At 37.0% G+C, this 25,647-nt stretch overlaps 2 protein-coding genes across 2 annotated transcripts in view; one reads left to right on the plus strand and one right to left on the minus strand.

Moving 5' to 3' along the window:
- The window catches only part of LOC109930100 (voltage-dependent calcium channel subunit alpha-2/delta-4-like), a 375,911-nt gene that overhangs the window by 128,876 nt on the left and 221,388 nt on the right, over nucleotides 1-25,647 (minus strand). The window lies entirely within an intron of this gene.
- The window catches only part of LOC109931676 (leucine-rich repeat and transmembrane domain-containing protein 2), a 21,444-nt gene continuing 8,639 nt past the window's right edge, over nucleotides 12,843-25,647 (plus strand). Inside the window, exons 1-3 of the mRNA XM_048607520.1 lie at nucleotides 12,843-13,011; nucleotides 19,225-19,389; nucleotides 24,878-25,468. Of these exons, the coding sequence (XP_048463477.1) occupies nucleotides 12,843-13,011; nucleotides 19,225-19,389; nucleotides 24,878-25,468 (925 nt within the window). The remainder of the gene's footprint in view (nucleotides 13,012-19,224; nucleotides 19,390-24,877; nucleotides 25,469-25,647) is intronic.

Raw genomic sequence — 25,647 nt, forward strand, 5'->3', positions numbered from 1 at the left:
AAGAAAAAGGAGGAGAGGTGGTAGCAGTTTTCGTTAAAGAATCAAATACAGTTGTGAGAAGGGATAATACACTAAAGGGATTAACAAATGAAACTTTATGGGTTGAGTTTAGGAATAAAAAAGGGGCAGGCATACTACTAGGAGTATACTACAGATCTCCAAATAGTGAGAGGGAGATAGAAGAATATGGATGTAGACAAATTTCTGCCTGTAGGAATAAGAGGGCAATAACTTAGGAGACTTTAACTATCCCAAAATCAACTGGGTTTCAAACAATATAAGGGGCATTGAAGGTGAAAAATTCAAGTACTGTGTCCAGGAAAAGTTTTTTAAACAATGTGCAACAAGTCCAATGAGAGGAGATACAGCTCTGGATTTATTTTTGGGAAATGAAGATGGGAAAGTGACTGTGAATGACCATATTGGAGATTGTGGCCACACTTCAGTTAGATATAATATTATTATGGAAAAGGACAGAGATAAATCAGGAATAAAAGTTTTAAATTGGGAAAGGCTAACTTTCCAAACTGAAAAGTGATTTGGCTGAGATGCTAAAGGATAAATTGATAGTCAGACTGTGGGTGGCACTAAAAAATGAGATCCTTAGGGCATAAAGCAGACATGTCCCGTCCAAAAATAAAGAGGCTACTGTCAAATCTAGACCCCTATGATTGTCTAGAAAAGTACAGGGGAAGATTAAATAGAATAAGAACACTTCTGCTAGTCACAAAAAACTCAACACTGCAGATAGCCTAGAGGAGTATAGAAAGTACAGGGATCAAGTAAAGAAAGAAATAAGGAAATCAAAGAGATGGCATGAAAAAAATATTAGCAAGTAAGATTAAGGAAAATCCAAAGATGTTTTACCAAAGTATAAAGAGCAAAATGATAGTCAGGGAAAATGTGTGACCTATCAGAGATGAAGAAGGGAACTTGTATGAAGATGCAGAGGATATAGAAGAATTTTAAATAAATTTTTTGACTCCATATTCATTAAGGAAAGGGATGATGCAGGTCTAGTAATCCAAGAGGAACAGTGTGAAATATTGAACAAAATAATCATAATATGGGAGGAAGTGTTAGAGGAGTTGGAATCCTTGAAAGTGAATAAGTCATCAGGGCAGGATGGATTGTTTCCTAGGATGTTGAAGGAGGTTGGGGAGGAAATAACAGATGCTCTGAGCATTATTTTCAAATCTTCACTAGACAGGTGAGGTGCCAGAGGACTTGAGAAATGCAAATGTGGTTCAGGTGTTGAAAAAGATTACGAGGGAAATGCCAAACAATTATAAGCCAGTTAGTCCTGAGAGATCGGACAAACTGTCACTTAGAAAGGCATGAACTTGTCAGGGATAGTCAGCATGGCTTTATTAAGTGAAATTTGATTGAATTCTTTGAGGAAGTGACAAGGAGGATTGATGAGGGTAGGGCAGTGGATGTTGTCTACATGGATTTTAGTAACGCATTTGACAAGGTCCAACATGGCAGTCTGGTCAAAAAAAATAAAAGCCCATGGGATACAGGGGATATGTGTTGAATTGCATCCAAAGTTGGATTAGTAACAGGAAAAAAAGGGTGATGGTCATTGGCTGCCTTTGTGAATGGAAAGCTGTTCCATAGGACTTGATGCTGGGAACCCTGCTGTTTGTTTTATACATTAATGATTTGGACTTGAATGTGGGGGTCACAATTAGAAACTTTTCAAAGTCACAAAAATTGATCGTGTAGTAGATAGTGTAGAGGATAGTTGTAAACTCCAAATTGATATAGATGGATTGGTGGAGTGGGCAGGAAAGTGGCAGATGGAGTTCAACACTGATAAATATGAGATAATGCATTTCAGGAGGTCAAACAGTAAAATGGTAAACACAATAAATGGGAACATACTAAGAGGGGTAGATGAAGAGAGATGGTGTTGGCGTGCAAGTGCACAAGTCTCTAAATGTAGCAGTACAGGTAGATAAGATTGTAAAAACGTCATGTGGAATGGTCTCTTTCATTGGCAGAAGTATAGAATACAAAAGTTAGGATGTAATGATGAGACTATATAAGACACTGGTGAGGCCACAACTGGAGTATTGTGTGCAATTCTGGTCACCACACTACAGGAAGGACATAATTACTCTGGACAGATTGCAGTGAAGATTTAGTAGAATATGTCAGGACTGCAGTTGTAGTTGCGAGAGACTGGACAGGTTGGGATTGTTTTCCTTGGAACAGAGAAGGCTGAGCAGTGACATGATCGAGGTATATAAAATTGTGAGTGGTAGAGATAAACTAGATAGAGGGAACCTGTTTTCCTTGGCAGAGAGTTCAAAAACCAGGGGTTATAGGTTCAAGCTAAGTGGCAGAAGGAATGCAGGGGATGTGAGGAAAATCTTCTTTACACAGAGGGTGGTGGGTTTATGAAATTCACTGCCTGCATTGTTGGTGGAGGCAGACCTTAAACTCTTTTAGAAAGTACCTGGATCCATGCTTTAAGTGCTATAAACTGCAGGGCTATGGGTCATGTGCCAGAAAATGAGATTAGAAAGGGCATCTGGGTCTCTTTGTATTGGTATGGACAAGATAGGCTGAATGGCCCCCTTGTACGTATCATTTCTAGGGTTCTGTGGTTCTAAGTTGAAATGTTTGAGGGAAGTGATAAAATGCAATGTAAATGCAAACCTAAGCCTTTCTTTCATAAAGGGGAAATACATATTACAAGCAAGCTTCTTTTTCTCATTCATGCTTTCTAAGATCCTAGAACAGCTATTTAAATGACACCGTACTTTGGAACAAAACATGATACTTTTGATGTTCAATTTGTGCATTTTTGAATATTAAAATAAATTGAATTTGAGGATATTGTATTTGGAAATAGTATTGGGGGGCTCATTGTAAAAATAAACAAAAGGAGCAGAAATATTTCCAATTGCATCTAACATTATTTAATTTGACTCATCCATCTCTAAAATATAAGCAAGTGACCATTTCAGCTGCGAGATCTCTGCTTTGTCAGCTGATCAGCAGTAAGTAGAGCAGGCAGCAGATCTCAAGTTACTATCTATAACATAGCAGCAGCAGTGGTGAAACTGCACAGTCCCACTACCATCAGACAGATAAATGTGCCAGAGGGCTTATTGCGCCCTAGTCAGCACCTTACATTGTGGTAACAAAAAATGGAAACACCATCCAGCTGAGTAATTAGAATGGCTGAGAAATTGAAAAATCAAGGTTACATGTAAGTGCATTCAAATATTTTGTTGCAATATGAATGGTTCAGAGGATGGTTTGGAGACTAAATACTAAAGCAGGATCTGTGCCTTTCTCAGTATTTTATAAAGGATTCCGAACATGTAAAACATTCTGGGTCAATCCACAGCAGATCTTTTCCTTTTGAATTATTAGATCACGTTTGTTGAATGAGCATGAAGTTGCAATGCAGTGATGAATGGCAAGAGCTAACCATGCCTTATAAGGAATCCTTTATGCTTTAAATTGTTTGCTACTAATTTCTGCATGCCCCAAAGTATTGTGATATTTCTGTTAAATTGCACTGTCTGTGAAATTCAGTCAATTTATTTGCCCCTGTATAATTCTGTAACTGTATTGCTACAGCATAGAAATATGTACTGTGCATCATATCTTAAGATCTTTGTGCATATCTTAAAATTTATATTTATCCTGACTTCATATTTATATCCGTGTCTACTGCCTTTATCCTTCCTATTTTTACCCATAGTCTATGTACTATATATTTTGTATTTTGTAGTTTATTAACAGACAGGCATTTGGATGATCACATTAAATTCAATGCTGAATGTGTTTGTGATATAGCCCTCGCCTCACCGAGCTGATTGTATAATGAAAAATGGCTCAGCTAAATGCATTCCTTCACACAATATTTAGTTTCATCTTTATTGTCATAGGTGTTGAAACGGATGTTTATATAAACACAGATCCTGGGCCCAAGCTTGTACTCCGTATATTCCAAGTTATCTTTCAATTTAACTGACTGTACCAACCCAGTTCAACTGTCTACCTGTGCGTATCCTTTTCATTTGTGGGTCTACATACCTGTATAAGTATTTACCTGTAGTTACTTGCCTGCTAGTTTCTCCAGCTGTTCATTTGTAGCCATAAGAATTTGCCATCAATCATATATATTTTTTCATTGGTCCAACTACATCTCTGTATGAGCACATCCATCGTTCTATGTCTTGTAACTTTGCTTCTTTGTCTGTCAGTCTTCTTCTCTACGCTTGACTTTGATCTTTCTGGGCTTATGTTTACCTACTGACAACTATATCTATTTTTATCTCATCATCAAGTCTGCCTAACTACATTTATATTTACATGTATCAATGTCAGACGGTCTTTCAGGACCTGTGTCTATCTTCTGATTTCTCACCCTTTCTGTACTTGTCTCACAGTCATCTTGTTTGGATCTACTCATGTCTATGCATATGAAGTCTAACTGATGTTTCTTTACATTACAGTTTAATAATGCTATGTTTCAAAGTGTGGTGCTATAGTGGAGAATGTGGGCTAGTGTGACTACTTTAGAAAGTGTGTCATATGGGGCATTTAAAACAGTGGTATCATGTTACTCTATTATAATGAGGGCTATCAAACACTTTGCATGCAACTAACATCATAAGGATTAAGTTATAGAAAGATAGTTTATTACTTCTCAATTGGAAAGGGAACAATATGTATAGTACAATTATTTGTTGATGTAAGAAATAATATCAATTATATAAGATGCTACAGTGAGGCAGAGAATTATTTTGAAAGGATCCTTGTCAACTGAGCGGGCCTTATGACTTTTTTATTTACAAGCAAGTAGATATTGTTATGATCCCAGTTGATGGTGATACTGGACAAGTCAGATTGCAGAACATAAACTTATAACATAAAGAAAAGAAATTGGAAGATCTGATCATCAACAGCAAAAAGAAAAAGGAACACTTTTCCTAGTAATATCCTTTACAGACACTCAATCCCAGTAAAGCATCATTTCTACAGTTGAAATGACTTATTCAGCTGAAAAGGTTGCAAGCAGTTTCCTTATGGCAAATTTCTTTACATTCATCAGATGCAATTCTCTCCATTGCTGCCTCTCCTTGATACACACAGATACATATTAACTCATTAACCTTTCTCTAACTTTGACTACCTTGAGGCTGTTAAGCAGCCCACTGCTGGTATAGACCTTTGCTTCTGAATCAAACCTGCTTGTGGCCTTTGACCTCTCTTTCTATAATTTATACTATCTCAACAGAGTAAACATTTGGGCAATTATCTCACGAAGAGGCTTGCCTAGTCATTTTAACTTAAGCCCCATATTTCCTGAAAAGGTAGTTTTGATACAATACAAGATAGGAAAGTGGAGTTAAGGATGATCAGATTAGTTATGATCTCATTGAATAGCAGAGCAAACTTGATGGACTGATTGGACTACATCTTATGGTCTGATGCAACATTAAGCCATGGCCTCACACAGTTACTTGGGTAAAAGATCATAGTAATATTTTCAAGAAGAGCAGAGGAGTTATTCCAATTTCCTGGTCATTATGTATCACACAATCAATGTCACTAAATAGATTATCTGGTCATTGTCACATTGCTGATTATAGGATTTTAGTTATTTGGACATCAGTCATTGTATTTCCTGAAGTACAATGTGATGAGACTTCAAAAGTACTTTGAAGTTTATAAGGTTGTTATATTTGGCATTTTGTCTTTAAAGTTAAGATTAGGTGAAGGGTTTCATAACCTCATCTGACATCTGCCTAACAGCAAACTTGAGTGGTTTAGTTGTCAACGGAACCCAAATTATTTTACTGGGAAGGAAGTGCAAAAGTTTTACAGTGGGAGTCAATGGCTGCAGTCTATGTACTAATATTGGATAGTTTGAGAATTTCCAAAAAAGTTGTCAAAAATATTGTTTTGTGAACAGTTACTATGATCTCATTGGAGAAAGCAGTAATCTTCAAAACTAAATGTAAACTCCAGTTTTTAACTATAATTTACATTTTAAATAAAAATCTTTAATTTAAGAAAGATAAACAAATCAAGTATCACTAACTTAGACATTATCTTTCGTAATCATTTATTATTTAAGATTAAATGCCTCGACAGGACACACCCTGTTGTACTTTTATACCATCATGAGTTTACTTATATTTCACAAGATCTTGAGAGTTCTTCAACTTCCCTGGAACCAAACGAAGGTATGCCACAGCTTCCAGGAATGTTAATCTCAGACATATGCAACTTTTTGGGGGTTTATTCAGAAGTATCCATAGAGATAACCCCTCTAACTCACTCTCAACACTTTGCAATTATGGTCTCCCAGCTCAAGCATGGACTTCCCAATACCCTTGCTCAGTACTTCCACATCAAAGAACACTTGCTTCCTCGTAGTCTTCTGTTAATGATCTACAGCTGTTGGCAGATTCCCACTCTCTGCTTGTCTCAAAGCAGATTCCAGATTTACTTCATTGCTTTTCCGTGAGAAAGCACACAGATAAACACAAAAAATCAAAGAAAATTCTCCGAAATATATCCCCACCACAAAGTGGCATTTTTGGGATGTCCCAGATAGACATTTAAACTAACTGACATTACCTTGAAAACATTTCTTTGATTCTGTGAACAAAATTAATAATTTTATTTGTAATGGGGGTAACGTCTTACCGGAATCTTACCAGATTCACTGACTCCATTATCAAAGAGGACTACCTGTTTTTTACTATTTTCACACCTCCAACTCTGACCTCTTTAAGTAAACATGGACCATCATTTGAATTGGAGCTATCTTAGGGGTGGTTTCCAGTTTTTCAAACCTAGATTTTTCTGTTTATCTTACACTTAAAAACTTAATTTCCAATATTATATTTGTATTCCTAATACATGTGAATCATAAAATTACATTCAACATAAAGTGTGCTTTAAAACTATCAATAGACTTCTAAGATGAGAGAGAGTTAGGGTCTCAAGAATAGCTAACTAGAATTCATAATTGAATATAGATCCCATGTGATTCACTTTACGACGGAGCTGGACTTTGAAAGGAGAAGAATTTGAGAAAACTAAATAAAAACCGAAAGAATCGTGGATGCTGTAAATCAGAAACAAAAACAGAAGTTGCTGGAAAAGCTCAGCAATTCTGGCAGCATCTGTGAAGAAAAAAATCAGAGTTAACGTTTTGGGTCTGGTTCTGAGGAAGGGTAACCGGACCCAAAACGTTAACTCTGACTTTTTTCTTCACAGATGCTGCCAGGCCTGCTGAGCTTTTCCAGCAACTTCTGTTTTTGTTCCTGCATTTGAGAAAACCCTGGAAACTCACAAACAAGGTTAATCTTCTGGGATCCAATAGGGGGAGAGCAGCTATAGGAAGTAAGACACAATGGCTCACCACTCAAGAAGAAACTGAAAGCTCAAATTCATGAGGAGTTAAAATGAGGCTGGAAGATTTGACCAGCTTTAGTTAGAATAAGAATTTTCAACGGGAATACTTCACTGTGAAAGATAGTTTTGAGATAACTCAGATTTGGAAAGGAAAAGAAAAGAAGTACACCCCTGGGTGTTAACAATGACTTTGGATTGGGTCCAGAAGAATTGAATATTAACTTAAAAGGATAATGTAAAGTATAACTATGTAGTGTGCTGTCCATTGTGATAAAAGGAAAAGTGGCATGTTCAGGTTTGTGGTTTAAATTATAAATTATCTACAAAGGTGATGTTTAGTCAATACTGCTTTGTCTTTTCTTTTGGTAAAAAAGTCTTAACACATGAAACCTTGACATGTTATCTTTGCAGCTATTATCTGGAAGTCTGAATTTTTAAAAAAAATCAGATTGTAATGCTGTAAAGTATTTTGAGAAATCAAATAATCATAAAATGTGCTATATAAAAGCAAGTCTTGTTTTTTCTCTTTTAAACCTGCTCTGCATTCTACCCAAGGAGCTAACATCATTCCCAAAATGTATAATCTAGAATTGGACAGATTAATTTAGCTGTGTCTGTGGGGTGTTTGATCATAGTTTGCCAACACATGTTTAACACATCTCTGGAATTTAGAGTATAAATTGCAAATATATACAGAGGCTATGTTCCTTTTTCTAAATTTTTGTAGTAGTTTTGTAGGGTTTTTTTAATTTGTTCAAAACCATGGAATCTTAAGATGTCACTTTTATAGTAAGTACCTGGGATTTCAAGGATGGTTTATTTTAAATGGCAAGGGTACTGGTCCCTAATCAGATTGAAATATAAATCTGAGTAACTTGTTTGGGATTGTAACATGAATTGGGGGCTCTTGTTAGATTACAAATCCACAATCAAAACAAGTATTATCTCTGAGAATAACCAAACAGAAAATAATAAAAAATAACCAAGGTTTCAGTAATATTATCTGCGGAAATTTTGAAGTGTAAGCTAAAATCAGGAGTTAAGACAGCTATCATGATTGAGGTGAGAGCACAGCATTTAGAATTGGGAGAAGGAAAAATTAATCCAGATAGCAATTCAGTTGAGTTCGCTGGAATTCATTTGCAAATGGAGCAGCTTAAAACAGAAAAAAGAAATTATTGTAATCAAACTAGAAAGAGAAAAATAAATACAAACTGGAATAAGAAAAAGAAATATAAATGCTTGAATTTGAATTCCAGAGGAACAGGTAAAGATAGAGGGCTTCAAAGAAAAAAAATAGCCAGATGGCATAAACTGGATAAAGAAAAGCTTAGGAGTAAAAAGGAAAAGTCAGGCCAAAGTGAACACAGGCCCTTTTGACAATGTGGCGGGGGAAATAATAATGGAGATCCAGGAAATGGCAGAGGAGTTGAATAATTACTTTGCATTAGTGTTCATGGTAGAAGACACTAATAGCATTGCCAACATATTAAATAATAAAAGGGAAAAAGGGATGGAGAAGGAAATAAATACAATAAACATCACTTGAGAAAAAGTACTTGGGAAAATAATATGGTTAAAGGCTGATAAATCCCTTGGATCTGATAGGTCGCAAACTTATAGAAGAGATGAGCAATAAATATGATATATGTAAAAAAAATATGAGGACATCACCATGGCCCATAGTGAGTCTCCCATTAGCAACAGCCTCTACCAAAGTTGTAGCAATGAAACTGAAGGTACGGGATTAAGAAAAAAGTACCTTCACCTTGCATTTCATTGATAATGCAACTGGATTACCTAGCCTAAAAGCATAAGAGGAGACAAGCAATGGCAAAATAGTTAGGTACCAGGCTGGAGGCACTGGCTAAGTTTCTAACTGAAGTTCAGGGTAATTTGCCAATGATGAATTCAATAATTCACGAAAATTGTGAACTTTGAACATGGCAATAGAATGCACTCTTAATAATGAAGTGTGTGAAAGAAATTACATGAAAATAAATAAGCTTCATAAAATTCTAAATAGGTTGTAAATTAACACTTGCCCTGACATTGGCAGTCTATGCAAGGAACTTATTTCCGATGATTGGGCGCGCTGTAAATATCAATTTGTTTTAGGGAGAAATCCTAGAGTGATCATTCTTTGGCATCAAAGGGGACTACAGATATCTCTGCTATAATGCATGTTTCATTAACGCAAATTGGCAGTAATGCAATTGATGAATATGGATGCTGTTTCGATAACACAAGCTTTCTGCTGTCAGGTATAGTCATTTTCTACGGCGATTTCCCTATAGCATGATTTTCTAAAGCATGAGGTCACACAAGAACGCAACTATCGCATGCTAGGAGAAATACTTGTACAGTTTGCACCAATTTCTCTGAGCACTGCAATGCCCTGCAGGCAAGAAGAAGGGCATTCATTAAGGCTGAAGTTTCAGAGGAAATTCTGCAAGCCTTATGACGTCATATAAAGCCATCAGAAATAAATTTTAATAAAAGGACATATAATATTATAAAGAAGAAGGGCAAAAAAATTTGTAAGGTCTGGGTAAGGTTATAAACAGTAATGAGAAAACAGTAAGAAAACCTAATTGTTAGACTGCATTCTTTGAAGTTAATTGACACTGCTTGCACACTCAGAATCTGAACAAGTCATAGAAAGTGATGAGGCACATTATAATTCACAGACACATATGTTGGACAATTATGTGGAACAAGTTACGGCAGATGAACAGCTGACTGAACATAGATAAAGAGATACAAAGATACAGGATAAGGCTTTTTGCCCCAGAGGTCAACAATTGAAAGTTGGCACCAAAAGCAACACCAATGCCAGAACGGACCAGTGAATGGAAGAATATCCCCAATCTAGGGAGAACAAGGAAAGCCGCTGGCATCTACAAATATTAGCAAAGTGTGCAAGTTGAGGAATCAGAGATCTATGGATTGACAAAATGAAATATAAATGTGGAAGGCAAGAAAATGTTGTACAAGTTCTGAGATTGTCCTAGAGTGAACATATCCCTTGAACTTGGGAAAAAGGAATTCTGATTACAGCATTGTCATAATCCTGAATGAATAGGAGGACTGGTGGAGGTTTGAGAAAGTCAAGAATTATGGAACAGATCATGACTACCATGAGGAGCAGAAGCCCTTACGATTGAGAAGTTGTAGTGTTTACAAAGTTGGAAGATGGGTTAATTAACAACGCAAACAAAAAGAGTTGGAGAGCTGGGAAAAATTGGTGTATACAATGATGTACCAAGTAGGGGACAGTGCTCCCTGATGGGGCATATGCATAGTAGTCAGACTACTAGCTTGGTATTTCAAAGAGAAATTTGAGTATATTTTCCTCCTGTAAAAAAAGGTGACTTTAGCTCTTTTAGCACCATACTCATGGAAATGTAAGGCAGTCAATACAAAGGCTGCATTTTTTCAGGATTAAAATTTCAAAGAGAAGTGTTTTTGAAACTGCCAAAAAAAAAGTGATATAGAAGGGAAGCTGTGCAAATTAAACAAGCATACTTATAGGTTGAGTAACACAATGAGGGTATGGTATTTTTCAGTTCAGTCCAAATTGCTGAAAATAAGTCATATTCAGCTTAAAACAGACCCAACAGTGTTCTACTGATGTCAAACAGAAAGACGGACGGCAACCTTATGATGCATGTTGATGATTTTTTTTCGGTGAAGTTCTCTGGAATTTGAATATTTGTGATTCGTAAATTTAAAGGGAAATTAGATTGGAAGTGATCCTTTAAATATGTTGGGTTAAATATTAAGCAGAATAAGTTAGGAGGGATTTCACATCAGTAGCCTTACTTGGAAGATGTTAATTGCGTCCTGATGAATTAGACCAGGTCCTCACAGAAAGATGGTTTTGCAGCCAAAGAAGAAACAGACCAATTAGTAAGTTTGAGAAGACAACTAAACTGGTAGTATATTGGGACTAAAAACACTGCCAGTTTGAAGTATTGAAGCTGAGTTCTATGATGAAACATGACACTGTTTAGGAAGTTTTGAGAGCAAATACAACATTAAAAAGATTAAGTTTAGAAAAATGTACATTCAATAATTCTAGCCTTAGGTGACTCAAGATATAGTCCCTTGTGAAAAATAGTCAAATCAGACTGGAAATATCAGCTTTGTTTCTCACTTTACAGATGCTGCCAGACCTCCTGATACTCTCCAACACTTTGTTATTATTAAACAAATCAACTGGGCTGCTCAGTCATTCTTGGTAGCTGATGATATAATTTGTGTTCCCAATGGTTTGGTGAAAGATAAAGTACTAATGGGGGTATTCATGGGAATTATGTATCTGCATCCTTCTTAAAAGTTAAATTACAAGTGACTCAGTAAATCAAGCTGCTATTATGAGAATTGTTCCACATTTCCTATTGAAGGGGTATATTTTATTTTGGTAAGGATTTATACAGAAGAGCTGCTAACAATGGCAAAGATTGTGCTGCAGCAGTTGCTTGATCATGCCAAACTTCCCAAAATCACCATGGCCAAACATTAGAAAAATATTGCTGATTATATACAATTGAAGAACTGACCAATTTAAGAACCAATATTCATGCACAAAAGATTAGGTACCTAATGAAGAGTGAGAACCGGTGAAAACGCTTCAACATTGGTTACAAGAAGTAAAATACTTGAATGGGGTCATGGAACTTCCAAATGAAAACTTAAAGAAGCTAATTCCACGAAGATAGATCTTCAATTAAAAATTAATGAAATGCAAGGATCAGATATATCATGAAAATACCCCTTGAGCTAGAAAAGGAATTGATGATAAACAGAACAGTTGGTTAAATGCTGAATTCAAAACCTAGCTTAACAAACTACTGGATCATTGTCACAAAAAGAACAAAAGATATTTTGAACTCAGTTTGTGATCCATCATGGAATTCATAGAATCCCTACAGTGTGGAAACAGGCCCTTCAGTCCAACAAGTCCACACCGACCCTCAGAGCATCCCACTCAGACCCATCCCCCTATAACCCACCTAATCTACACATCCCTGAACACTATGGGCAATTTAGCACGGCCAATCCACCTAGCCTGCACATCTTTGGACTGTGGGAAGAAACCAGAGCACCCGGAGGAAACCCACGCAGACACGGGGAGAATGTGCAAACTCCACACAGACAGACGCCCGAGGGTGAAATTGAACCCGGGTCCCTGGCGCTGTGAGGCAGCAGTGCTAACCACTTAGGATGAAATGTGTGGTAAGAAAGACCCATTCCAAACTTTACAGCAGTTAAGGACAATATTAAGTAATAGATTGAGTTTAAAAAGCTGTCAGAAACACTGGAGGAAAAATTACAAAATGAACAGAATGCCAATGTAAAATTGTCAAACTGTGTAAGAATTCTATAGATGACTCTGAAACAAAAGGCAACAGAGCCCATCAGAGTAGTTGCTCAGCTCAATGAAGAGATCAAAAAAGAAATTGGAAAGTAAGGGAGTAATCAAATATTTGGAGAAGCTTGTGAAAGAAGTGCAAATGAAGACTCAATTTTTGATGCAACAGCCAGAAGAAAATGAATGTGTACAAAAGGCTGCAGGCAATCTCACATACAAACTAGAAAATGACTTCAGTAAAAAGATCAAAATTCCCTTGGCACTGGTTGATTCATCTTGTGCTGTTCAAGCAGTAAAATTACAATATCTATTATTGGGGAAGTGCTTTCCCATGCAAACTTTGAGGTAAAATTGAAGGCATATTTCCACTAACAGAGAAGCGTAGGAAATTTTAAATGTTATTTTATATCAAAAGTTTAGAAACCTAGGCAAAAATAACGTGTCATATAGCATGACTAATATACACCAATATGTGAAGAAGGGCAGGCTGCCAGAGTGTTGGTTTCTAAAGAAAACTTTACTGTAACTGGTTGGCCACGAAAATATTATGGAAAAATGAACATGCAATTGTTGATATTCTTTCTAGAATTCAAAGGACAGGCATTAAAAAAAGTGCAGGCTCTGATTAATAGAGTCAAAGATTCAGAGAATCAAACAGCATGGAAATAGACCCTTCAGTCCAACACATCCATGCCAACCAAATTTCCCAAACTGGGAGTGTTGCTGAACAAAGAGACCTTGGAGTGCAGGTTCGCAGTTCCTTGAAAGTGGAGTCACAGCTAGCTAGGATAGTGAAGAAGGCATTTGGTATGCTTGCCTTTATTAGTCAGTGCATTGAGTATAGGAGTTGAGAAGTCATACTGTGGCTGTACAGGACATTGGTTCAGCCACTTTTGGAGTTTTGCATGCAATTCTGGTCTCCCTGCTATAGGAAGGATGTTGTGAAACTTGAAAGGGTTCAGAAAAGATTTATGAGGATGTTGCCAGGGCTGTTGGGTTTGAGCTACAAGGAGAGGCTGAGTTGGCTGCAGCTTATTTTCCTGGAGCGACAGAGGTTGAGGGATGAATTTATAAAATCATGTGGGGCATGGGTAGGGTAAATAGACAAGATCTTTTCCCCAGGATGAGGGTGTCCAAAACTGGAAGCCTTGGTTTAAGGTGAGAGGGGAAAGATTTGAAAGGGACCTAAGGGACAACTTTTCCACACAGAGGGTGGTGCATGTATGGAATGAGCTACCAGAGGAAGCTGTGGAGGCTGGTATGATTACAACATTTAAAAGGCATCTGGATGGATATATAGGAAGGTTTTAGAGGGATATGGGTCAAATGCTGGCAAATGGGACTAGATTTATATAGGATATCTGATCAGCATGGATGAGTTGGACCAAAGAGTCTGTTTCCATGCTATACACCTCTATCACTCTATGATTGTAGTCCCAATTGCCTGCATTTGGCTGATGTCCCTCTAAATCTTTCCTATACATGTACTTGTCCAAATGTCTGTTAAATGTTATAACTGTAAATGCATCTACCACTTCCTCTAGCAATTTATTCCACACACAAATTACGCTCTGCGTGAAAAAGCTGTCACTCTTAAATTTTTCTCCTCTCGCCTTAAAATTATGCCCCCTAGTTTTTAAACTATGTTAATAACGCTGATCTATGATTAGTACCAGCTAAAAATAACTAAGTGAATATTCATTGTACAGGTTAATTAAAAGATGCACTTAATACTGTTAAAGGAAAATGCAACATCAGGGTTCAGGGTTGCAAAAAGGAAAACATTTGAGCATCAAATGACCCCAAGTTATTTATTAATGCTTGTAATATGATTTCCAGTCCTACTAACAAATCAAGTTCCAATGAACCTGGATCATTATGGGTAAAATAAGATGCAGGTAATATAAACTTGCAACGTTTGTCCAATTTTTGATGTTTCACATAATTAGACAGCAATTTTTGAAATCCAGAGGTCCATTACCACACTGCAAAATTATTCATCACACCTGCTTAATCCAGGCTTTGAACTCGAATCCTCTTCTAAGACAGTAATAAATCAGAACTCTTTCTACCTGCAACACTTCCCTTTTTGCTACACATCTACCTCATGGATTTATATCTAATTTCACATTCGTTTTTTTTTCTCCCACATTGCCTCACTAATATCACAAACCTATCTACCAAGGAAGTAAAAGCATAGTCTGTTTAACTTCTGTGATGTCATAGATATACCACTTCAGTGTCACTCCTTCACAGCACAGAATTATTGTGCCTTTCTGAAGTTAGACCAAGAAAAGGCTCAGAGGATATCAGCTGAAAGGACTGCCACCTTTTATTTCCAAATGTACATATTACCTTTCACATCTTTGATGTTTGACAAGTGAACAAAACAAATACATATAGAAAAACTGAGGTATATTAATCTTACAATCTCAAAACATTTTATTTGCTTTCATTATACAGTAATTCAAATGGATTAAGTCACCAGATACTCCAGTTAAGTATAGCTGTCATATACTGCATAGCACAAGTCTATTTTGAGATCAAAGCTACTTGTGATCAAAATGACATTTTAGAAATATTTGTTGCAACATAATTCAGTTTCAATTATGTCATAAAACATTTCTGTTCAGTTCAGAAATTATGACTTGGAACAATTCGCTTATAATGTTGTGATATTTAAATCCTAAGTGTACTTGTCATATGTACTTACTTTGGTTTGAGTTAATATTTTATTGCTTTATTAATATGACGCTGCAAACAAAAAGAAATCCATACAGTATATAATAAGCTACTTGTTAAAGGTGTATGATAATAAGAATTTGTAATGTCAAACATATGGTAAAGAAATCTTCACTATATTGAAGAATTCTCGCTTTCTTTCCTCAGTCATAAAATTTAATATTTTTAACAAGGCATTTCTTGAAAGTCATATCTTTGATAACTGCTTGTTTACTGCAGAGTCTTGGTTATTGTCTGTCAGGGTGCAACTTCTGCTTTGGAGATTTTTTTTTAGGTGATGGTCAGCCTGGGGCAGGAAAAGAGCCAGCCCTTCCACCATCGCCAGACCTGCTCTTCTGTTTCTGAAAAACTTTGTGTCATGGGTCCAGCAAAGTACCCAGAGCCCTGATTCACTCTGAACCTCAATTATCCTCCTGAGATGTGGCTGTAAGAATCCTCAATGAGTCTTTCCTGAGCAAGCTGTGCTGGCGAAGATTCCAGAGATATCTGTCCAAGCTTGTGACATTAACTTTTGTGTGCCAGGATGTCATGCTGTCTGGATATTCCACATTTTATACTCCTTTCTTTGCCATCAAGAGCTAAAACATATTGGACAAATACTTTATTTCTGAAGTGAATCGCCGCAGACAGAAATTCACTTTTTCCTTTTACTTGGTATATGTTTGTCTATGAATTTTGGGTTATTTTCATATTACAAACTGAGTGTTTCATCCAGTCTTATATTATTTGATAAGAGTATTGTTTATAATAAATTAATGATTGAGTTTTTTTGAGGAAGTGAGAACGAAGATTAATGGAGGCAGAGTAGTGAACATTGTCCGTATGGACTTCAGCAAGGGTTCAACAAGGTTCCACATGGTAGTCTGTTTAGCCAGGTTAGTTCACATAGAATCCAGGGAGAGCTAGCCATTTGGACACAAAATTGGCTTGAAGGTAGAGGACAAAGGATAGTGGTGGAGGGTTGTTTTTCAGACTGAAGGCCTGTGACCAGAGGTGTGCCACAAGGATTGGTGCTGGGTCCACTTTTGTCATTTACATGAATGATTTGGATGTGAATATAGGAGGAATAGATAGTAAGTTTGCAGATGACACCAAAACTGGTAGTGTAGTGGACAGTGAAGAAGGTTATCTGAGTACAATGGGTCCTTGACTAGATGGTCCAATGGGCCAAGGGGTGGCAGATGCTGTACAACTGTACGACTCTATAATTATTTTGTGTTTATTAAATTTATATGTTTGATAGATCTTTTTTATTTTAAGCATGGGGTCACTTAATATTTTAAGGCCCAGGTAGGTAGATTCATATTGGGTAAGGGAATCAAAGGTTATTGATGATAGATGGGAATATATAATGTGAAACACAATCAATTTAGTCATAGAGTAGGCTTGATGAGGCAAATGGATCATTCCACTGCTAATTTGTGTTTGTAAATTTAATACATATAAATAAAGCATATGAATGGCCATATCAGGAACTGGATAAACAGGAATAGTGGAGCTGGAGAAAGACAGTGCACTCCTCCCATCTTAATCACTATGTTAAAGTAGTAAGCACCAGTTCTGCATGGCATTTGCCTCATCAAGCCTACTCTATGACTAAACCTCAGTCTTTTAACATTTTCCCATAGGCTGAATTCTTAGCATTTCACCTCCTTCTTTTGACATGATGTATAACATTTACTGCTTCCAATTTCCAGGTCCCAAGTCCCAAAGATGATTGGACAATTGTGGACAAACCCACCTCCAGACCTACCTCCTTTGTACTGTAAAAGACACCTTTAGAGATAGTTAAATAAACTTATCTACTTCACTGCCATTTCCCACACCAAGCATTCTTATATCATCCCTGAGTGACACTGAAAGTTTAGGCTGAATTATTTAGTCTTGTACCATGAATAACCATTAGCATTCAGTTTGAACATGGCCAAATTCATTGACTTAAGAGGCTTACAGTTTGTGAAGATAGACTTTAATCCACTTAATTTATGATCTTATGCTCTTAACATGGGCTTGATCCAAAACTATCTCTCAGAGAAGAAAGGAATGCTCCCGTTCTAACCCACGAAAGAAAAACTGCAGAGAGTTGTGAACACAGCCCAATCCATCATGCAAGCCAACCTTCCATCCATTGACTCCATCTACACTTCTCACTGCCTTGGAAAGACAGCCAACGTCATCAAAGACCCCTCCCATCCTGTTACAATCTTTTCAAATCTCTTCTGTCAGGCAGAAGATACAAAAGCTTAAACACAGTTATCAACAAGTTCAAGAACAGCTTCTTCCCCGCTGTTATTAGACTTCTAAAATGGACCTCTCAGATTTCAAACCTAATCTTGTTTTTTGCATATCTTCTTTGCAGCCGTAACTTTGTTTTCCTCACTCAGTTCTATTACCGTATGTTCTTTGTATGGTATGATCTGCTTGTACTGCGTGCAAAACAAAACTTTCCACTGTACATAGATACGTGTTACAATAATAAATCAAATCAAATCAAATCACTGCACATTATCCACTGTTCTATTTATACTATAGAAAATTGAAAACCTGAACTGCATGAAACAAAATTGGGGATAATTTTTGAGATCTTCTGCCAGGCAACAGCAGTCGGTAGCTGAATATTGCTGCATTAACATTTCCCCATAGGCTGAATTCTTAGCATATTACCTCCCTCCTTCTTTTGACAAGATGTACACATTTACTGCTTCCATTTTCCTGGTCCTGTCCTGTGTCCCAAAGATGATTGGAAAATTGTGACATTGTGTACATACCCCACAATTTCTGCTCTGTCCCACCAGATGCAATTTTTCATGGGGACCCAGACATCTACATGTTTCAAGAGGAGCCATAGCCAAATATGTTAATATATTTCCTATAAAGTACAGAGCAGTCCAACATAATTCTTAGGTCTCACGGACTACACATTCTCTACCTATTAACTGCAGGCAATGAGTGACCTAATCAGAGATCATTAAAAAGTTTGTAGAAGGCCAGTCATGAAAATGTAAATTATTTTGTTGTTTTCTTTGTTCTTTTGTGGAGCCAGAAGTTCTTCAGAACTCATGACCCCTCCTATATGAGTTAATGCTTGCTGACCAGAGAACAATATTTACAGCTTCCTTCAAAATGGCTTAGATTTTTCAGCAGAAACACTACATAGCCATATAATTGCACTTTTCACCACCTGTAAAATATAATATTAACTCCAGTGTGTTGGAACATGGTTTGCTGCCTTCGATTCTTCGCATTATGTTATTTGAATTCAGCATATTGCCACGCAGAGGCCTCTTCTTGAGTTTTTAAAATGGTTTTGTAAAATAGCTGATTGTTTTACATTTAAAGGAACTTTTCAACTCCAGTCCCCTGCCTTGGCTCACACATAGCACATGGTAATCCAAAACATCTGCTGATGATGCTTTATAATTTACTGCTGAAAATAGACATGAGTAGATCAGGCACAGGCTGGTGAGCCACCTTCCTTAGTTAGTATAGTTGAGATCAGTCACCTTCAACCTGTGTCAAAGCATTGGTGGTTTAGCATAACACAGTTTTATAAATGTCAAAGCAGAAAGAGTTGGAACAGGCATTTATTATTGCAGTTTCACTGCACCAACATCTAATTGGGCAAAGTTTTACAACTGATTAAATTACACAGTTGATTAAGATAACAAAATACACTTAATAATCTACAAAATAATGTCTTCTTCTAGTTTTGGAGACCAAAGCACTGGTTTTATTATTGAACTGCAGCTTTGGATACCACTGTGAAACCGATTCCACACAACATCAGTCACAAGACACGAATCAACAACTCTTAAATATGGAGCCTGTGACAAATGAAATAATGAAGCTGGGGAGGAAGGCCTCCTGCACATGTGAGTATAGATCATTCCTTTTGATGACCCTTATTTAACACGTTCCTGATTGTTGCTTGCTATATCGATTACGAGGTTCTGGGAATGATGAAAGGACAAGGAGCAGGTAATAGGAATAGAAAACATAATTTCAGCACAAAAGGTGCTGTTCTCATCATGCCTATACCATTATGAGCTTCACATTTGAATTATCTGTCCTAGTAACATTTTTAAGCTGTAATTTTGTTCAAAAGTTCTCTTCTCTCGAATTCCTCTTCATTTCATGATTAACTCAACTTCAATAGTTGATGATTTTAAAATAATCTTTATAATAATTTTGAAAAATCCTTTTAACTCCTCCATAATCTTCTAACTTCAATTCTAAATTTGGACTATTTTAGTTCCCAATTCATAGGCAAGTGGGAAAAAATATTTCATAGTTTTGGTCACGTTTTCAAGTCCCTCTTTAACATTTTCAGTTTCAGTGTAGTTCTAAGTTTCGAAGTTTAAAAAAGGTAAACAGAATAAATGAAACAAAATTCCATAAACAAGATAAGGGACACATTCAAGAAAAAAAACAGAAGCTGGTGGATTGATTGAGAGTGGTTAGATTCTAGAAAAGGCTTAAATGATCAGCTGTAATCATTAAATGTTTCCCTGTCAAAATAGCCTGCTTACTTGTTGTAGCATATTTATATGTAAACAATCATTTATTCAAAGGATGTAACTGGGAAAGAGATGAAACACTAATTTTCAGGTTGCATGGCTAGTTAAAGTTCTTTCCACAATTAATACATGAGAATGCTTTCACTTGGGTTTAGGTCTGATGTTTGAAAACTTTCCATACAGACAGCTTTCACCCTGTAGAGCAATCCATTTTTATATTTCTTGCTGTTCATTCTCATATTCCATTTGTCATCCTCTGCTAGGTTCTTAAACTCTCCCAACTCTCAGGCTTATTAAATTTCTTGCTGCTATTTTGAGCTTTTTCTCTTAATTTAAGCTTATCTGTACCCTTCTTAGTTTGCCGGAGATTTTTGGTCAGGTCTTTATTTCTGAATGAAATGTAAGTTCATGTAAGGAATATTTCTTTAAATGTTCACTTTGCTTATCTAATATCATATCATTTTTAAAAGTTAATTTCCTCCACTATCTTAGATAACACTTCCTGCATACCTGTGTAATTAGCTTTATGTAAGCTTAACTCTCTAGTTTCAGATGTATATCACTGTCGAGTTAAATGTGAATTTCTATCATGGCATGAACACTCTTCCCCAAAAGATCTCCTACTTTCAGATTACTAATAAACCCTGTTTTATTACACAGAGCAAAGTCTAGCTTCTTTCTTGATCAGTTCCATAATGCTTTGTTCCAGGAAACAATCGTTATGGGGAAAATGCAGGAAAGTGGAGTTGAGAATTATCAGATCAGCCATAATCTCATTGAATGGTGGAGTGGACTCAACAGGCTAAATGACCTACTTCTGTTCCTACTTTTCAACCCTGCATGCAAGTGGTGGATATCTGAGGTGTAGTCAGAACAGGTCAACTAAACCAGGCTGCTGTAGTGGGAGAGAATAGGAAGAGTGTGGAGGTACTCATTCAAATGTAATACTTGTCCAGTATTCTGCATGGAAGCTGCGATTGAATTACAAAGTTGTTTTGTTTCTCAGGATTTTCTGTAATCCATCAACAATTCATTGCAACAAACAGCTTCAAAGAGCAGACCTAACTTCTTGACAAAACAGAAATAGGTTTGCTAGATTAGTTGAAGATTCATCCACCCACTGTCTACAATATGTGACATTAATAAACTGTCAAACACAGCCTACAGCTACCAGGATACCAAAACTTCTTGCTTTATTGTTTTCAATTATCATTTAGAAAAGCTGTGAAGAGTTGGTTTACATGGAAGAACAACCATCTGTAACATATTTGAGACATTTGGGTAATATCCCATACAAAAAGAACAAAATACAAATAGGTTATAAAATTCAGCTTTGAGTTTTTTGTGAAATGTTTGAATTTCTTTTCCTTCTGTAATTATGAAGCATTTATATTATTGCAATTATTCCTGCTATATCACTTTTGAGACTTCCCTTTGAATAATTTATGTGCAAAGCCTATTAAAGGCAGTGCAAACCATGTTTGTGAGTTCATAACTTCTATTATCCATTCCAATTTCAAATATCATACCAGTCTCCTCCAGGTTTGATTGAATGGAATTGAAGACGCTTGCGGAAAACCTTTGAATCTGTTGAATAAGTAATTAAGACCTTTTTTAAGAGAGTCTTGTCCCTACCTTTCCGGCAGGTCCATGTTCAAGGCCCAGCTGTCCCAGATGTATGTTATAATGTGTTTGAAGCGGTTGACTTTAAAGAAAAAATAACCCTGAAGGCTGTGAATTTTGTATTTTCCAGTCAAGGCACCTCTTTCCCAAATTGTCAGAGGTCACCAAGGTCAGTGTACAGCACCCTCTCGATTCCTCAAAAATTCAGGGAAAATGAAGAGTTGGGAAATGTTCAGTCATTAAAACTGTCGCCACTGAAGACCTTTGTTCTTCTCTGTACTTCTTCTCTTAAAGAATACCTTCACTTTTTGTTAAATGATTGCCAATTTCTTTTCATTTTACTTGTCTAAGCCTTCAGTCACTTCAGCAACTTTGCTGCTTCCAGCCTTCAACATGGCATGCATGCAACACTTTGCAGCTCCATCGAGGCAGAAGCAACACCATCAGCATCAGCACAACTAGCAGAGGCAACTGTCTTCTTTTCAGTTATATGCTCCTCCACAGAAAAAGGTAATTGAACCAAAATCCAGATGGAAGGGGGAAAGCCCCAATTACTAGGTTGAAGAAAGCGAATCTCAACATATTTGAACATGAGTGCCTCAGGGGCTCAGACTCTCAAGACAGGCAACTTCTGACATCTGCAATCTCCTGAAACAAGACTTCCAATCCAATGGAGAAGATGGGAACACATTGCCAATGCCTGATATTTCTCTAACTGGAGGGCCACCTCTCCAAACCCTACCCTTGGTCTCTGCCTCTGCCAGATTGAGCACTGTCTTTGAAAGAAGTGAAAGCAGAGAGGTGGGAGAACATGTCTTTTTTTATTCTTTTGAGAAACGTTGGCATTGTTCATTGGGCCAGCATTTATTACCCAAGCCTAGTTGCCCATGAGAAGGTGGTGATGAGCTGCCTTCTTGAACTGCTGCAGTCTACACACTGCAGGTACAACCACATTGCATGTGTTAGAGGGGGATCCTGACCCAGTGACAGTGAAGGAATTGCGAAATGTTTCCAAATCAGGATGGTGAGTGGTTTGGAGGGGAACTTGCAGGTGATGTTGTTCCCACGTCCTTCTAGATAGAAGTGGTTGTAGGTTTGGAAGGTACTGTCTCAGAATGTTTGGTGAATTTCTGCAGTGCGTCTTGCAGATAGTATACACTGCTGCTACTGACTGGTGGAGAGAGTAGATGTTTGTGGATATTGTGCTAATTGAGTGGGCTGCTTTGCCCTGGATGGTATCAAGATTCTTGAGTGTTGTTGGAACTGCACTCATTCAGGCAAGTAGGGAGTATTCCATCACAGTCCTGACTTGTGCCTTGTAGATGGCGGACAGATCTTAGTGAGTAAGGAGGTGATTTACTTGCTGCAGATTTGATTTCTGTGGTGAAAAGGAAAGAATAGTATTTGTGAAGGGTTATCTTGAGGCATGGGTGTTGAAGGGAAATCGATAGGTATGAGTATTCAGATGGAAAGATAAGGTGGCTGTAGAGAGAGGAATGAGTGGAGTTGCACAATGTGTTAATCTAAAAATGCTGTTGAATAGAACACGAGGTAAGTCTAAGTGTGAGGCTTGGCACTGGAAAGTGCTATGTGACTCATTTGTCTGAGTCTGACTATTTGATTTTCCTTGGGCAGAGTTCCATGATCGGAGGGACCACATTCCTGCTGTTTACTTTTTTGGTCATTGCATCCACACCTGCTTGTTTGGAGAGACTGTCCTCTTCCTCCCAAATTTGGAGAGCTCAATTCAAATAGTTTTTCAAATACAATTGGATTTTTAGGTATAAATGAGACCTGTAAGAAACCTTCGTGAGCACCCTCTCGATTCCTCAAAAATTAAAGTACCGCCAAATTCTTGTAAAGAATGCTGTGGTCCTTTAAATCAGAAATCTTTTGTTTGACAGAATGGACATGTCATTCTAGTAGCATTCCCTGGTTTTTCAGCAATCTCAGAGGCAAGACATAATGTGTGAAAAAGCATTAGCAAAGTCTGCCTGTTCTCTCTCGTCTCAAAGTGATCATTTATTAATAAATACCTGAATCATGCCTTTTATTACAAAACTGATAATTAAAAGAAATAATTATACATTATAATATTATACATTCACATTACAAATGTCCTAATACTCCTCAGGATTTGCACTATTCTCAAGCACAAAATTGCTCATGATTACCAAGAATAATATCACGCCCTGTTGCAACTCATTTCAGAAACGTCATTGCTCTGTTTTATAAAACAGTTCACTATCTTCCTTATTACTACTGCTCATGATTATTGGACATATTGCCACTAGTTTGGAAAGCTTTGAACTGGCAAGCTTTTTTCATTGTCAAAGTTTGAGCTTAAATGTTTTGGAAATTAGATATCTTACGATCTCACTCAGTGCTGACTCAATTTCTCCTCAATTTCTGTGTGATTCTGTAATTGAGCTTAATGTAGATTCAGTGCAAGTTTCCCTATGGTCATATGCTACATACAAATGGGAGCCAGCAAGAGTCAGAAAGATTTCTTTATGTGGAAGACTCTGCCAGAGTTAGTTCTGATTAGTTGAGTATTAAAGACAAATGAAACGAGCTCTTAAATGAAACAAATTCAGAAGTGAAGCAGAGCATTATTACTTTTTTGTTGTTGTAGTTTTGCTAAGTTTTTTAGTTTTCTTTTTGATTATTACTACCTGGGAGATCTAGGGTTACCTCTGGATTCTTACTCTCTTGATACTGTTTCAGGAAAGAATGTGCAAGGTGTCCCCCTCTAGCACAGTCAAGTGATACTTAATATCTGTTCACTCTCTAGTATTTGTTCGTTCCTTCATATTACATGCCACATTAGCCTTTGTACTAGTCTTAACAAATTGCAATTTTAAAGACTATCAGCCTATTGTACAACAGTTAAGAATTACCAGGATTCAAAATATTGTAAAACTTATATCAGTTTTCACCTGCTGTCTGTGAACTACTCTCAGCAACTGTTCCTACAACCATTATATTCAATCTCTGCAGTGTCCACCATAACAAATCATCTGATTTTCTCAACTTGCTTCCAAAAACTTCTGAGTTCTGTCCTTGGGCCAAGGAAATAAAAGAGGCACATAAACTGTAGTTGGCAAATGTTCAAAGATATGAAGCAACTCCTTCAAATTTCAAAGTGAAACAGAAAACTCCTACATTGATAATTGTTGAAATTTCTAATTCATTAACACATGCTTCTGTTTCTCCACAGGTCATTTCTGCTTATTTTTCGTGTTGCTAACAATTGTTGAAGCCTTGTTAGCATGTCCTACACACTGTTCTTGTAAAAAATATGAAGTAGACTGCAGCAATCTAGGTCTCGTGACCATTCCCACAGACATTCCATCAAACATTAAATTTCTCTCACTCAGCAACAATAAGCTCAGCAGCTTACAGGCTTTCACATTCATTAACTTTACCACATTGGAGAAACTGGATCTGTCTAACAACTTCCTGGACCAATTGCCAGCAAATGTATTTGATTATATCAGGAACCTGACTGATCTTAACTTAAGAAACAACAGCATTCGGAGCCTGGATAAAAGTATCTTCTACAAGACCACTAACTTGCAAAGGTTAGACCTTTCTGTTAATGGCCTCTCTCAGATTCCACTGCTGTTATTTGATGAAATGCAGAACTTGACTTGGTTGAATTTGGAAGAAAACAGGATGCCAAACCTCGAAAGAGAGGCCTTTGAGCCACTGGAACTTCTCCGGCAGTTGCAACTTGGTGGAAATCCTTGGGAATGTGACTGCAGCCTGAGGGACTTCAAACATTGGATGGAGTGGTTCCTCTACAAAGGTCAGTAGAACAAACTTTAGCAATCATATACATACTTTTTGGCCACACTGGCTGTAATTCACATGCACTAAAATTAAAACTAATCTCATTAATAATATATTGAACTTATTTGCAAAAACTTACAGGCTTTATTCTTGATCTGTGTAAAGCTAAATTATCTCATACAAAAATAAAAAAAA

Source organism: Rhincodon typus, chromosome 18 (genome assembly GCF_021869965.1).
Source record: "Rhincodon typus isolate 14 chromosome 18, sRhiTyp1.1, whole genome shotgun sequence".
Lineage (NCBI taxonomy): Eukaryota > Metazoa > Chordata > Chondrichthyes > Orectolobiformes > Rhincodontidae > Rhincodon > Rhincodon typus.